This window comes from Argiope bruennichi, chromosome 3 (assembly GCF_947563725.1).
Source record: "Argiope bruennichi chromosome 3, qqArgBrue1.1, whole genome shotgun sequence".
NCBI lineage: Eukaryota > Metazoa > Arthropoda > Arachnida > Araneae > Araneidae > Argiope > Argiope bruennichi.
Genome location: NC_079153.1, coordinates 73022850 through 73035825, shown reverse-complemented (window position 1 = coordinate 73035825; position 12976 = coordinate 73022850). Strand labels below are relative to the sequence as shown.

General features: G+C 26.6%; 1 protein-coding gene across 2 annotated transcripts in view; it reads left to right on the top strand.

Annotated features, from left to right (window-relative positions):
* The window catches only part of LOC129963047 (serine/threonine-protein kinase Pak-like), a 33971-nt gene extending 28607 nt beyond the window's left edge, over positions 1 to 5364 (top strand). For both annotated transcript variants that reach the window (XM_056077066.1, XM_056077064.1), the window contains 4 exons: positions 238 to 337; positions 1690 to 1886; positions 2932 to 3069; positions 3695 to 5364. In XM_056077066.1, coding sequence (XP_055933041.1) covers positions 238 to 337; positions 1690 to 1886; positions 2932 to 3069; positions 3695 to 3784 — 525 coding nt within the window. In that variant the 3' untranslated portion in view covers positions 3785 to 5364. The remainder of the gene's footprint in view (positions 1 to 237; positions 338 to 1689; positions 1887 to 2931; positions 3070 to 3694) is intronic.
* Positions 5365 to 12976: the final 7612 nt, after the last annotated feature.

Genomic DNA, 12976 nt, shown 5'->3' with positions numbered 1-12976 from the left:
AACATATTTTTAAGTTAAATATTTTAAAATTATAGTAACATTTTCAAAAATTTATTATTACCAGGTGCTATTTAAGTTATTCATATCTGGGTTTCTTTCTTTCCTTCTAATTCATTAATATGGTCTTTTTTTTTTTTTTTGTAACATTTAATAATGTTAATTTAGAATTGTTAGCACCCTCCTCCAACTTATTTTTCTTTTCACTATTGATTCTCAAATCTTTCTTACATTTTTTAGGTTCTTCAGGCACTTCAATTTCTACATTATAATCAAATTATACATAGAGATATTAAAAGTGACAATATTTTGCTAGGATTGGATGGAAGCATAAAACTTAGTAAGTTATTGTAGATTATTATTTGTATGAAATCTTATTAATGAATAGAATATTTTAATAAACTTTTTAGAATGAATTATTTAATTTGTTATATGTTGAAAAAATTCATGGAAAAGTAATTCATTGTAATAATGCATTTGTTGCATTCTTTGAATTAATAGAATGATAATTGTGAAGAATATAGATTTCAATTTTCAAAAATATTGTTAAATCTTTAATATATATTTCAAGAAAAAAATATTTTACTTTTTTTTTTTTGATATTTAATACTTTTTAGCAAATAAAGATATCATTTTATTAAATATTATTTAATGAATTAATATGTTTTAAAATGGAGTTATTAATAAAAGTTAGATTAGTGATAGACTTTTAACTTACAATAATTGTATTCTGCCTCTCAAGTTATAGAAGTAGTTTGTCATTTAAATCATCAATAAAAATCTAGCATCTGATAAAAGTTAATACTTAAGTTTGCCTAGGGTTTTTTTTTTTTTTTTTTTTTTTTGAAACAACAATGATTTTATTAAATAAAATGTTACATCATAGGTGAGAGGAAATATTCAGGGATAAAAGTTAAGTTTCATATTGTTTGGCAGTAATAATCCTTTTTGGGATGTCACCTATTTCATTAGTCTAGCTACTTCTCTCAGTTTTCCTCATTTCCTTCCTCAATTTGCCTTGGTTTTTTTTTTACTTTTTTGCATTTTTTAAAGAAATTATTGTCTATTAAAATGAATATATATATCTATATATAATTGTCTATTTTATTTCTATTTTTACGTAATTGTTTTCCTTCCTTTCAAATGACAATGATTTTTTTTTTAATGTGATTTTCATTGTATAGATTTCTATGATGAGAAATCCATCTCTAAATTGTAACAATGAATTATTCAACTGTATTTTATTGCTGCATTGTATTCAGTTATTGAAAATGCATTTATTTTATTGAAGCATTTTTTATCTAAATATTGTAAATTATATTAGTAATTGAGCTTTTTTTGCTTATGGATGTAAGAATCTTTGAATTTGATTTTCCATTATGTTAAATAATTTTCAAAATCTTGACTAATGCTAAATTTTCAAAATTTTATCTTATTACTATTATTGTGGAACTTTTTTCCCCTGCATTTTTATTACATACTTATTTGTTAAATATATAGTATTTTGATATGTAGTGTTCCATGTATTTATTTTTTCACGACTGTTTTCATAACCAAAAGTTGTATGAATTTCTCTTTAGTGGGTGGCTTTTAGAAAAATTCAAGTCAAAAATAAATCTTATTCTGTTTTCAAAATTGCCTTGTTTTTCTTTAATATAATGATACAGTTATATATATTTTTTTTCTTTGCAGCTGATTTTGGATTCTGTGCTCAGATTTCTCCAGAGCAGAGCAAGAGAACAACTATGGTAGGAACTCCTTATTGGATGGCTCCTGAAATTGTTACTAGAAAACAGTATGGACCAAAGGTGGACATCTGGTCATTAGGAATAATGGCTATTGAAATGATAGAAGGAGACCCTCCCTACATGCATGAAAGCCCACTCAGAGTTAGTTAAATTTATTTTTCTAAGATGCTCTTGTATTCTGTTACCTGAGTCTGTACAAATATTTCATAAGAATATGTATTTAATAGAATTATAAATCAATGGGTTTTTTTTTTTCCCCTATTTTATAATGAGCTTGCTTGTTAATATGCTTTAATTTGTAACTTCTTTTTTAGCAAATTAATGTTCCAGCTATGATATATTAATAATTTAAGATGTTTCTGCTTCTAGTTTAAAGTTTTATATTTTTTAAAAATTGCTGAAAGAATTTTAACAGTTCTGAAATTTCATCTTAAACTTGCCTTGTCACTTACTTAAACATAATCACATACTATTTTTTTCTTGTAAGACATTATCATAGTTAAACATGTAAGTGAAATGTGCATTTAGTGAATCTGAAACAACAGAAGGTTACTCCAAAGAGTAACAAGTTTTTTTTTAACAGATATGTGATAGTATTTAATAGAGTAGTTGTTCTTTCTGGATTATGCAGTAGTGCAAACATGTAAGAAGATGTAGCATGAAATCCATTCCTTATGTTTATATCAAAAATTTTAAATAGTTTTTGTATTAATTGTATTAAATACCAAAAAGCATAAAGGAAATCTTAACTGTATTTTTAATTGTTGTTAACCATCTGCTGCTTGTAATTTTCATTATTACAAGTAGGTCTTGTGATCATTTGATAGATTTTAGATTCATATGTGTATTTTTTTTTTTTTTTTTGACATGAAATGATCAATTTTGTATTCTTTATTTTTGTAGTTAATATTATACATCCATCATTATCTTATTCAAAAAACTACTTATTCTGTAAAATTGAAATATATATATATTATCTAAGTAATAATCACAAATTTCTTTTCGAAGAATAATAAATCATTGAGATCTCTCTCCTTTATCTTAAATTAAAAATTGCTTAATTTAAGATTCATATTAAGAAAATAGTTTTTGTGGTTGTCATTATAATACACATCTCAAACATTGAGCTTTTGAATACTTTAAATTAGTTTTGATCTAATTGTATGAATTCTTATACTTTTTTTAGGCCTTGTATCTGATTGCCACTAATGGCAAGCCCCAGCTTAAGGAGAAAGACAAAATCTCTCCAATTTTCCAGGACTTCCTTGACAAGTGCCTAGAGGTGGATGTAGACAATCGTAGCACTGCTGATGAGTTACTCAAAGTTAGTTACATTTTCTCTCTATTAGCTTTATTTTTAGCCTTGTCAATGTATTGTTGTTGCTCACAAAATGTGTATTTGCCTGTTAAACAATAAAAATCAACATTCGGCATTAAATATGGAACTAGGACTTAAACTTAATAAAAAATTGCAATAGCAAGATAAATTTTAATTATTTGTTTATTTTTCTTTGCAAAATTTTAAAAAATACATACAAGTCTACATTTTTGAAAAGTTACATTAAGTATAGAGAACTGTTTGATTAATGATAGTAATTGGGTGCTCCATAATATGATAATTAAATTTAGTATTATTCCATAGTTGTCAATGTTATGTGCTTATTTTGCTTTAAAAAAAAATCTTGTATTTTTATTTATATTTAAAATTTTCTCTTTATTATGTATTTTCATATTCATCCCAATAATCATATTAATAGTGAGATTGTTACTTGAATCTCAAATTTATATTTAGATTATGTTTATAATATGTTTATTTAATTGTAATTTCTTTTATTTGTTGAAAGTGCTTTGTAAAGATAATGAATTGTTTTGTTGACTTTTATTTATCATATTCATTCATTGAAAATATTGCTAGCATAATGCTTACTTCTTCCGTTATCATTTTTCAGCACCCCTTCCTGAAGTTGGCTCAACCCTTAGCAAGTCTTTATGACCTCATAATGGCTGCAAAAGAGGCCGTAAGGTGTAAATATAAATAAAATAAGTTGCCCATCACTCAAACTACTGTGCCTCAGGGTTAAAGTACATTTTTATAATAGCCCTTCGTTCGGAAGCAAGCTTCACTCTTAACTAATTGCCACTCACCTTAGGCATCAACTAAGGGAAACCCTACAGCTAAAGCTGTGGCTGGTCTGTGGCCATAACAAAAGACTTTTGTGATATATTTAACAAGAGGAATCTTCTGGCAGAATGTGTAAGTCGCATCAAGACAGCTTGTAAGATATATTTTAAAAAAAGTGTGAATGGTCTCGAGGCGTGAATGCCAACCCAGGATTATAATGAAGAAATGTTTTTTAATTTGTGTTACTTCCCATTTAGTTTTAGAGTGTGACAAGAGACTTCCAGTTCTACACAATCAGACAGTGGTTTATTGTAGTTTTATGTAAATATATCATGTTTTGGACACTCAAAATCAGCATAAAAATCTTGCAAATAGGAGCTTGAAACATTCCACGGTCCTCTAAATACCAAGGGAATAAATAGTGTTTGCAAATGATTGTTATCACGTTGTCTTAAGCATGTTTAATTTTTTTGTGGTACACTAGTTCATCTTGGGCTTAGTGTAAATCAGTTCACAGTGCAATTTTTTATTTTTAACACCATCACATTTTTGTCAATGGATATCCTTTCAAAGTGAAGGTAGTAGTTACTGGTTCTAATTTAATTGTTTAAATGCAAGATAGAAGAAATTTTTAGTATATTTCACTGCTTGTTTGAGTGTTGGTTATGTTATAAATTTGATTCAAAAATAAATTGATATTTAATTTGTATAAGTTCAGTTGGTGTGACTTTTTATTCTTCTAATTTTTTTTTCTTAAGTTATGATAATTAAAAATAATGCATGTGATTGTTTAAAATTTTTAAATCCTTTTTACTTATTGAAAAGAAAGTTTATTTCATTCATTGCATGATTTTATTAATTCCTTTTTATTTATAAAAGTCTTTCCTGCTTTGTATTATATCTATAAAAACTTTGATTTCCATTTTTGAAGATTTTATGTACTTATAAGTACTGACAAGTATGGCCAGTGTTAACCTTTTTAAATAAAAATCATAATTTTCTGCACATGTTCCTTATTTATTGTTTAATTTTTTAAAGCAGTGGAACTATTGAAAATTTAGTCTGTGGATACTGTATAGTTTATGTATATTGTGATTACATATAATTTACAAAGATATTTATATCCTTTTCCAAGTTATGTCCTCTAAATTGTATTGAAATAATTACCAGAATCGTTCACTAATGATTTAAACACCTATTATTTTAGATTTATTCCACACACATTTTAAAAAGATTTTCAAAGATGTTACTTGATAGATTGCATTATAGAAAGTTTTGATAAGCACTTTCATTTGTGTATTGAAAAAGGAATTCATTTTTAGAGAAAAAACCCACCATGTAAATTTAAAGGGAATTAAAATAACAGAATCAAGCCCTTCCATTGAAAATGAGTTACTATCAGGTGTTTTATCTGACTGATTTTAGCTCAGAAAATATTATTATTGTATCACTCATTTAACTGTCTTGAATTTATGATGAGAATTTTATTCCTTCAAGGCAATTTAGTATGAATAATTTCATCTTTTCATTGACTTGTAAAACATTTAATCTAACTAAGAATTGCATTTATGAATGATTTTTTAATGAAATTCTATTTTGGTTTTAAAAGTATTTTAAATTGTAGATGATCTTATCTAGCATAGAATGCATGATAAGAAAATATTTTTTTATATCAGTTTGAATTGCAGACTCAGATTTACTAAATCTGGCACAAGCTGTTCTAGTGTACTAATGTTATCCTCTATATTTTATTAATGTACTGTTACAGTAGATTTATTGTTTCATTTTCGAAATTAGCTATTTGCATTAAATAAAAATGCAGCTTTTTTTTTCCCCTTTACAATAAGTGATTTCAGTGGTATCTAAATTTTTATTCAAAAGATGTGATTACTATTTTGAATGATCACATATTGTATCATTTTTGTACTAATTATACTTTTGTTTAGCATGAGCTCATTTTTGTTATTGTGTTCACATATTGTCTTTTTTTTATAGCATTTTAATAATATTTTTGTTAAATGGCTCTGTGAAAAATATTTATGAATTAATTAAATATTTCATCAATTTAATTTTATTTAAATATATGTGATGTAAGGACATATCTGTTCGCTCTATATGTTCACTTGCAAAATCATAAAATCCTATATAACACTTAAGATGTTTCTATGTATGTATGTATGTACAATGTGTGTATTGTGATAGCTATGTAAAATTATTTTGGCATACCTTTGTGAAAGCTTCTCCCCTCCCTTCCTCAATTGCCATGTCAATTCAAAATTTGTTAATGTGCCATCATAAGAACATTTTCTTGCTTAAGAAAGAAATAATGTATATTTTCTCTTATATTGAAAATGTTTAATATATTTTTATCTAATATTTTTAAATTGGTTGAAAAGGATATTGAAAATTTAGAGGTGACATATTTAAAAATAAACATTAAAATTTTTATTATCTTTGTTTTTTACATCTTTGATGAAATAGTTTAATACTTTAATATAGAAAAGAAAAACAAATTATCATGGTTATAATTCTTATTTTAATTTATATTCTTTTCATTCTGTGCTAATGAAAACCTGAGTTGGCACTCCATTCTCCAAACCTTTTTAATTTACAAGAGTGAAAAATAAAAATAACTAACCCTTAATTGCATGGCAAATTCTGATCAAATTAGTATTCAAAGTTGCAAACTTCCAATCTGTACGTTTAGAATATTGAGATCATTTACTGTTTTGTAAATATGTCAGCAGAAGAAATTATTTTTAGCTGTTTGATAAAGTGAAATGTAAATCATACCTGACATAATGAATTTAACTATGTAATGTGATATGTAAAGACACTATTTATGTCTCAAAGAAACGCCAACAAAGATAACTTTTGCAAAATATATAGCTTTCAGAGTTTGATCATATGTCATGTGAAGCATTTTATTATCTTGCATTATCAGTATTTATGTACTTTGCATAAGTAAGATGAATAACATTTCTAATTTTATTAATTAAACTTTTGAAAAGGGCATATTAAATTTTAAATGCAATTTTAAGGGGGAAATGTATAAGGTAATCTAAAATGTATTTTTGTTAGTGTCATTTTTTAAACATTTTTTTTCCAGCTTAGTGGTGGACATATTCATTTGAAATTGTTATCAGTAAATCAGATTTCTATAATTTTTCATTTATTTGGTTAGATGTTAGATAAATCATGCATACTACTTAACTTTTTTACAATAATATGATTGTAAATTTTGATTTTACTCCAATGTTGTAATAGATTTTTTGAAAAATAGACACTTATGTATTTAATATTAGAATGTTATTTGATGCAAACATTTTATAGCCAAATTTTTCTTCTTCATTCTTTTGCAATGAGTATATGTCTGAAAATAAGTAACTTTTCTTTCTAAAGAACAAAAAAATATATACTTGATGCTTTAAGCAAAGGTGCTATTGTCATTCAGAAATATCATTAGATATTTCTACTTTTCTTAGTATCATTCTGTTCACAAATGACCATTAAATAAATTTAATCTTACGTATATTCTTTACTTGTAAGGAAAAGAATATGCGTAAACTGCATTAACTGTGTAGATGTTGCAATTTTTTTTATATATCACTTTTTTCTTTAGATTTGTAGAAATAAAGCAAATATAAATTTTATTACTGATATGAATGTATCACATTCTTGATTTTATGCAGTATTTGTGCTAGATATTGTGTCTTGAGATATTTAACAAATAATTTTCGAACTTAAAAAAAAAAAAAAAGATGATTTCCCTCTTCCCCCATCGAAAATTCATTGTGACTGTTTTTCTGTCTTAATGTTGAATTTATTAGCGACAGTTTTTTAGTGAAGTTAGTTGCCCAATTTGTATTTCTGAACTTCATGTAAAGGTTAACTAAAACTATTATTATATTGAAATAACTCTTTTAATTCAAAATTACATTCAGTAGTAAGTTTAAATTTTGAAGAGAAATAGGAAAAGATCATTTCTGATATAAAGAATAGTGTCAGTGTAATTCAATCAAATATAACTAATAATTTTGAAATGCATTGTTTAGAAATGCTAATCAAAATATAGGTTTTGTTTCAGATATTTCTTGCCAGTGAATTCAATGAAATAACTGTAGTAATTGTGACTAAAAATAAAAATCAATCAAAATGACATTGATTTTTAGAATGAATTGGAAAATTTCTGTAACAATATTATTGAATTATAGGTAAAATGGAACTCATTCCAATTAAAAATATCCAGTTTCTCCATGATTAATTATCTAACATTTGAATTTTGTGTATATATATATTTATAATATGCACACACCCTAATATATGCAATTTTTTATTTATTTATTTATTTAAATTTTTGGATTCTTTGCTTCATATCAATCCCTAACTTTTACAATTATATTTTAATCCTCAGTATCAAATCTTGACAGTTATATTTTTAATTCTCCCTCTCCATTATTGAGACTCATTGCTAATTAATTTTCTGCAGCCACCCCCTCACCTTTTTTTCCCCCTAATTTCTCGAGTGGGGGAATGCAATCATATTTTCTAGCAAAAGATTTTTTTGTTTGTTTGTTAATTTGTGTTGTCCTTCAATGTATTTAAATATATTTTATTATCATCAGGTAATTTGCTTTAAAACTTGTCTGCAAATTCAAAAAAGAGAATGTTCCGAAATAAACAGCCTTCAAAGTTGTGTATAATTAGATTATGTAATTTAGAAACTGTGGGTTGGTTGAAATAAGCTCCATTATTGCTGTGTGTGTTTTTTTCCTGGCATGTATAGTAAAATGTATAATATATATATGATTTGAGATTAATTTTTGTATGCTGTATTTATTTAATGACATGAATGTTCTTAATTTATAATTTCTGTTATTAAAAGTACATGACAAGTTAATAGTCTATTGTGTCATTTTTCTGTAAAAAAAAAAAAAAAAAAAAAAAAAACCTATAATTCTTTTCTTTTTTTTTTTCCCCCGAAAATCCTGTTTTATTTAAATAGGAATTTATTAAACACTAGCCGACTTTTGGTGACCAAGTGATTCGATGGGATGAATGCTCAGTAATAATATTTTTAAGCTCCGAATTTTGACAGGTATATAATTTATACGATTACAGAAGCCTTGTGCCATTCTGTTCATTAACGTGCATTTTTTTTTCATGAAAACTTAATAATTTATTACAGATTCTATATTTTACGTATATGTCCGAGCTACGTTCGTTGCTGCATAGAAGTGGAACCATAAAATTTTAGGTACCCGAGCTGAACTCGTGATTGCACAAAGTTGCCAGTGATTCGTACCCGAATCGTACTCGGGTTTAGGCGTTAAGTAGTTAAGCTTATTAATGCAGAAACGTTTTTGATGTAATCAAACCAATTTTTTATTAGTACAGGAAATTATGATTCAGCCGTACGAGTTATGAGGCATTAAATCAATCAGCATTAAAGTTTTATGTGAATTAATTTTTATTAAATTTATGCAATATCTCCAAGAATTATTAATTCATAAGATTATCAATTTGTCGTAAAATTAAATTTACAGTTATACTTTTAAAAGGAAGTCTAAATTTTATACAGTGCTTTGGTCTAAAGAATCATATTCAGAAAAAGGTTCTTGATACTCCAAGTTTTAACCCCCCCCCAAAAAAAAAACGTTTCAATCTTCACCTATCAAATCTGACCGAGTTATGAAGTTTTGAATATTAGTATTTTTGAAGAATTAACATTCACATTATTTTAAGTTTGTCAGTCTTAGAGAAACTCGAGCGCTGGTGTACGTATCTTTCTCGAAACCATCACTGGAATTTTCTAAAATCGTGCGTTTTCAGAATATGGCAATATTCAAAAAAATTTTTTTTTTTTTTTTTTTTTTTTTTTACTTTTAGTCGCATTAAAGTTTTTCTTTCTTTTGATTTAGATTTTTAGTAACACAAGAATATTTTACTAAATATGATTCATAGAACCGAGAGTTTGTACCAAAATATAAAATTCATCAGAACATGTAGAGACTCAAAATGCATAAATGTGGTAAGTTAACTCCACGAGAGGGCGCTCTGCGTTCTTTCGGTGATAGTCAGAGGGCAGAGTTCACTAGCCGAGAGGAGAGAACGGACGTTTGCCGAGAAGGGTGCGACCGGAAATCGAGAAGACATGATACTCTAAAAAAAGGCCGAAACTGGAATGCCAGTGTACCACGCGTAAGTGGGAAAGATCCTTTGAACATCAACTGTCCATCTTCATGTAATATAAATCCCTTCATCATTGAATTCTCATTTGTTAATCAAGAATAAAAAGATTAAACTAATCCAAGTGGACTGATGCATTAAAACCCATCACACCCACATAAAATATTCTGTGTTTCATTTAGACCATTCTTCCTATTAGATATATTATGTGTCTAATTCTAACTAATTACAAATTAAGTGTTGGATCCCGATTAGAGTGCTCATTCTGTAATATATATATATCATTCTTAATTCTTTTTTTATTTATTGAAGCTGTTTAATTTTTATACAGTTGAACTCAATTCATTCAAAATTTTCTGTTTTTTCAGTAATGCAAGGTGCTACAACGTCAATGTGCATCCTCACTCAAAAGGCAATTTTTTAAAGTGAAAATCCACTAACGAACTTATTATCTAGATAGGTAATATGAAAGTATATCCAAAGGTAATATGAAATGATCCACATATAATTGTGCACGACATATATATATATATCTCTAAAATTCGAACAGATTCATCATTCCTTATTCAAAGCAATATTAAGCAACGTATCAATAGACACAAAAACATTCCGAATATAAAGTTCACAAGATAAGGGAAAGTTGTCTTGACAACATTGGACCCCGTGTACTCATTCCAATTCTTAAAACTAGACAAAAAAAAAAAAAAAAAAAAAAATTGAAACCCCATTTCTTACCAATGTTATTTGGTAAAATGCCACATATATATTCTTAATCTTCTATATTCAGCTCAAACTCGGCTGGTACAATTGTCTAATAAACTACAGCATAATAATGATAAAGAATTTAATTTTTTATTGTTAAGTCTAATTCTACTCATGAACCTTCCTCTGCCCTCGTAATAATTCTTTGCACTGCTTTACCAGAATACATTAAGATATGGTTTAAAGTCCGCAGTTAAAGTCAGAAGTTATTTGATAAACCTAGGCAATGTAGGAATTCCACGAAGAATATACGAAAAACAAATTTTTTCAGAAAAACACGAAAATTGATGCCGAGTTCCCGAAATCTAGATAATTATCAGGGTCTTCACTCAAAAAAAAATGCAGTGTAAACGCACCAATTATCATCGAAAGTTTTAAAATACTTTCGCAATAATTTTTTATTCATTACCTAAAATAAGCGTGATATTTGGATCATCTAAAGCTTGCAGAATACAAATTACATACTCAACGCATCGCAGTTTCGTGCTCGATTCCACCAAATTTCTTTTGTGTACTGAAATACAATAACTATTTTTATGTTGTGATGATATCGAAGCTTGAATATAAAGGGATACATTGCATAGGGAGTATAGGAGGGACGGTATTTCAGAAGGGGTAAAGTTCCTTATCGGGGATGCTGTGCCCCTGTCGAAACTAAAATAAGGTGACCATTTTTTTTTTTTAACCTGGAACCAGGACAATATGAATTTTGACCAGCCACGCCCAAATTTTATAAATTTTTTTCAAAAATTCACCCAACGGCCAACCTGTATACCTAAGTAAATAAAAAACTTATAGATATCAAAAAATGTTGCGTTTATTTAAACACAAGAAATGTGAAAACTAAAATATGATTTTACAATATAAAAATAAAACATAATAAACATAACATAACATGATAAGCCATACCTAATATAATAACATAATAAAACATAAGGAATTATTTAATTTAGTTTTTTTTTTATATATTTTTCTGAGGAATGAATTGCTTTTAACAAATTTTTGTTTTCCTATATATTTTCATAGAATTCCATACAGGTTGCATTTAAATTATTTTTGACAATCAACAAGGATTTCAAAGTTTCCACTTCAGTTGGGTTTTCTTACTAGTCCAGATGTTGTTTAATAAAGGAAAATCCCGTTCGGTCGGTGCATTAGTTCCTGGCATACACAGGCAATACTCTACCAATTTGCCAATATTATTGGACACATCATTTTCTTTAAAGGCTTTAAAAATTTCAATCCACCTACTCGTGGCGGTCCTGCTTATGCGACACCTGACGATATCACATGGAATTATCAGAATTGCCAGTTCTAATTTTATTATTTTTATTTTATTACTTTTTTTGTTTTAATATTTTCTAATCTAAAACCAGTACTTTTCGTGTACTGGTTTTTCTTTAATGACTAACCAGGACTTATGCCCTGAAAACCAGTACTGTACTGGTAAAATCGGTACGAATGGTCACCTTAAACTAAAAACATAATTTATGGAGGAAATTATCTTCGAATAAAAGATTTCCTTCTCTATTGACATTTTTTTTTGATTCATCAAATTCATTACAATATTTACAGAGCGCACATGGAGAGGAATATATATATATATATATATATATATATATATTCAGTTTTTCATTCAACTGTATATTTGTATCTAAATATTTTTAAGTGAAAATGCATATTGAAATAATTAAATTAGTATTATTATCTTACTTTAATTAATTAATACTAAAGTTTAAAATTAAGTTATTAAATTTATTAAAATAATAATTTAAAGCTATTTAAAAATTGTTGACTCAAAAATTTTTCATTAAGAATTTTTAAGCAAAAAAAAAAAAAAAAATGTTAGAATAAATTGAAATATTTTATTTTAGTAAAGGTGCAAAACTGTATCTTTTAGTAAAGGTGCCAAAATCGAAATATATTATTTAGTAAAAAGGTATCAAAACTTTGAAATTTAAAACATTACATGATAGAATTATAAAACAATTCATATTTTATATTTATATCTTTTATTATTATACTAAACACAATCTCACATGTTGTAACCTACCTCAGTTTGTTTTTCACGTATTCTTTTAAACGTATTTCACGTATTCTTTAAATCTTGGAAATCAAAGTTTTTCACATATCATATTTATTGGCCATGATAGCTAGA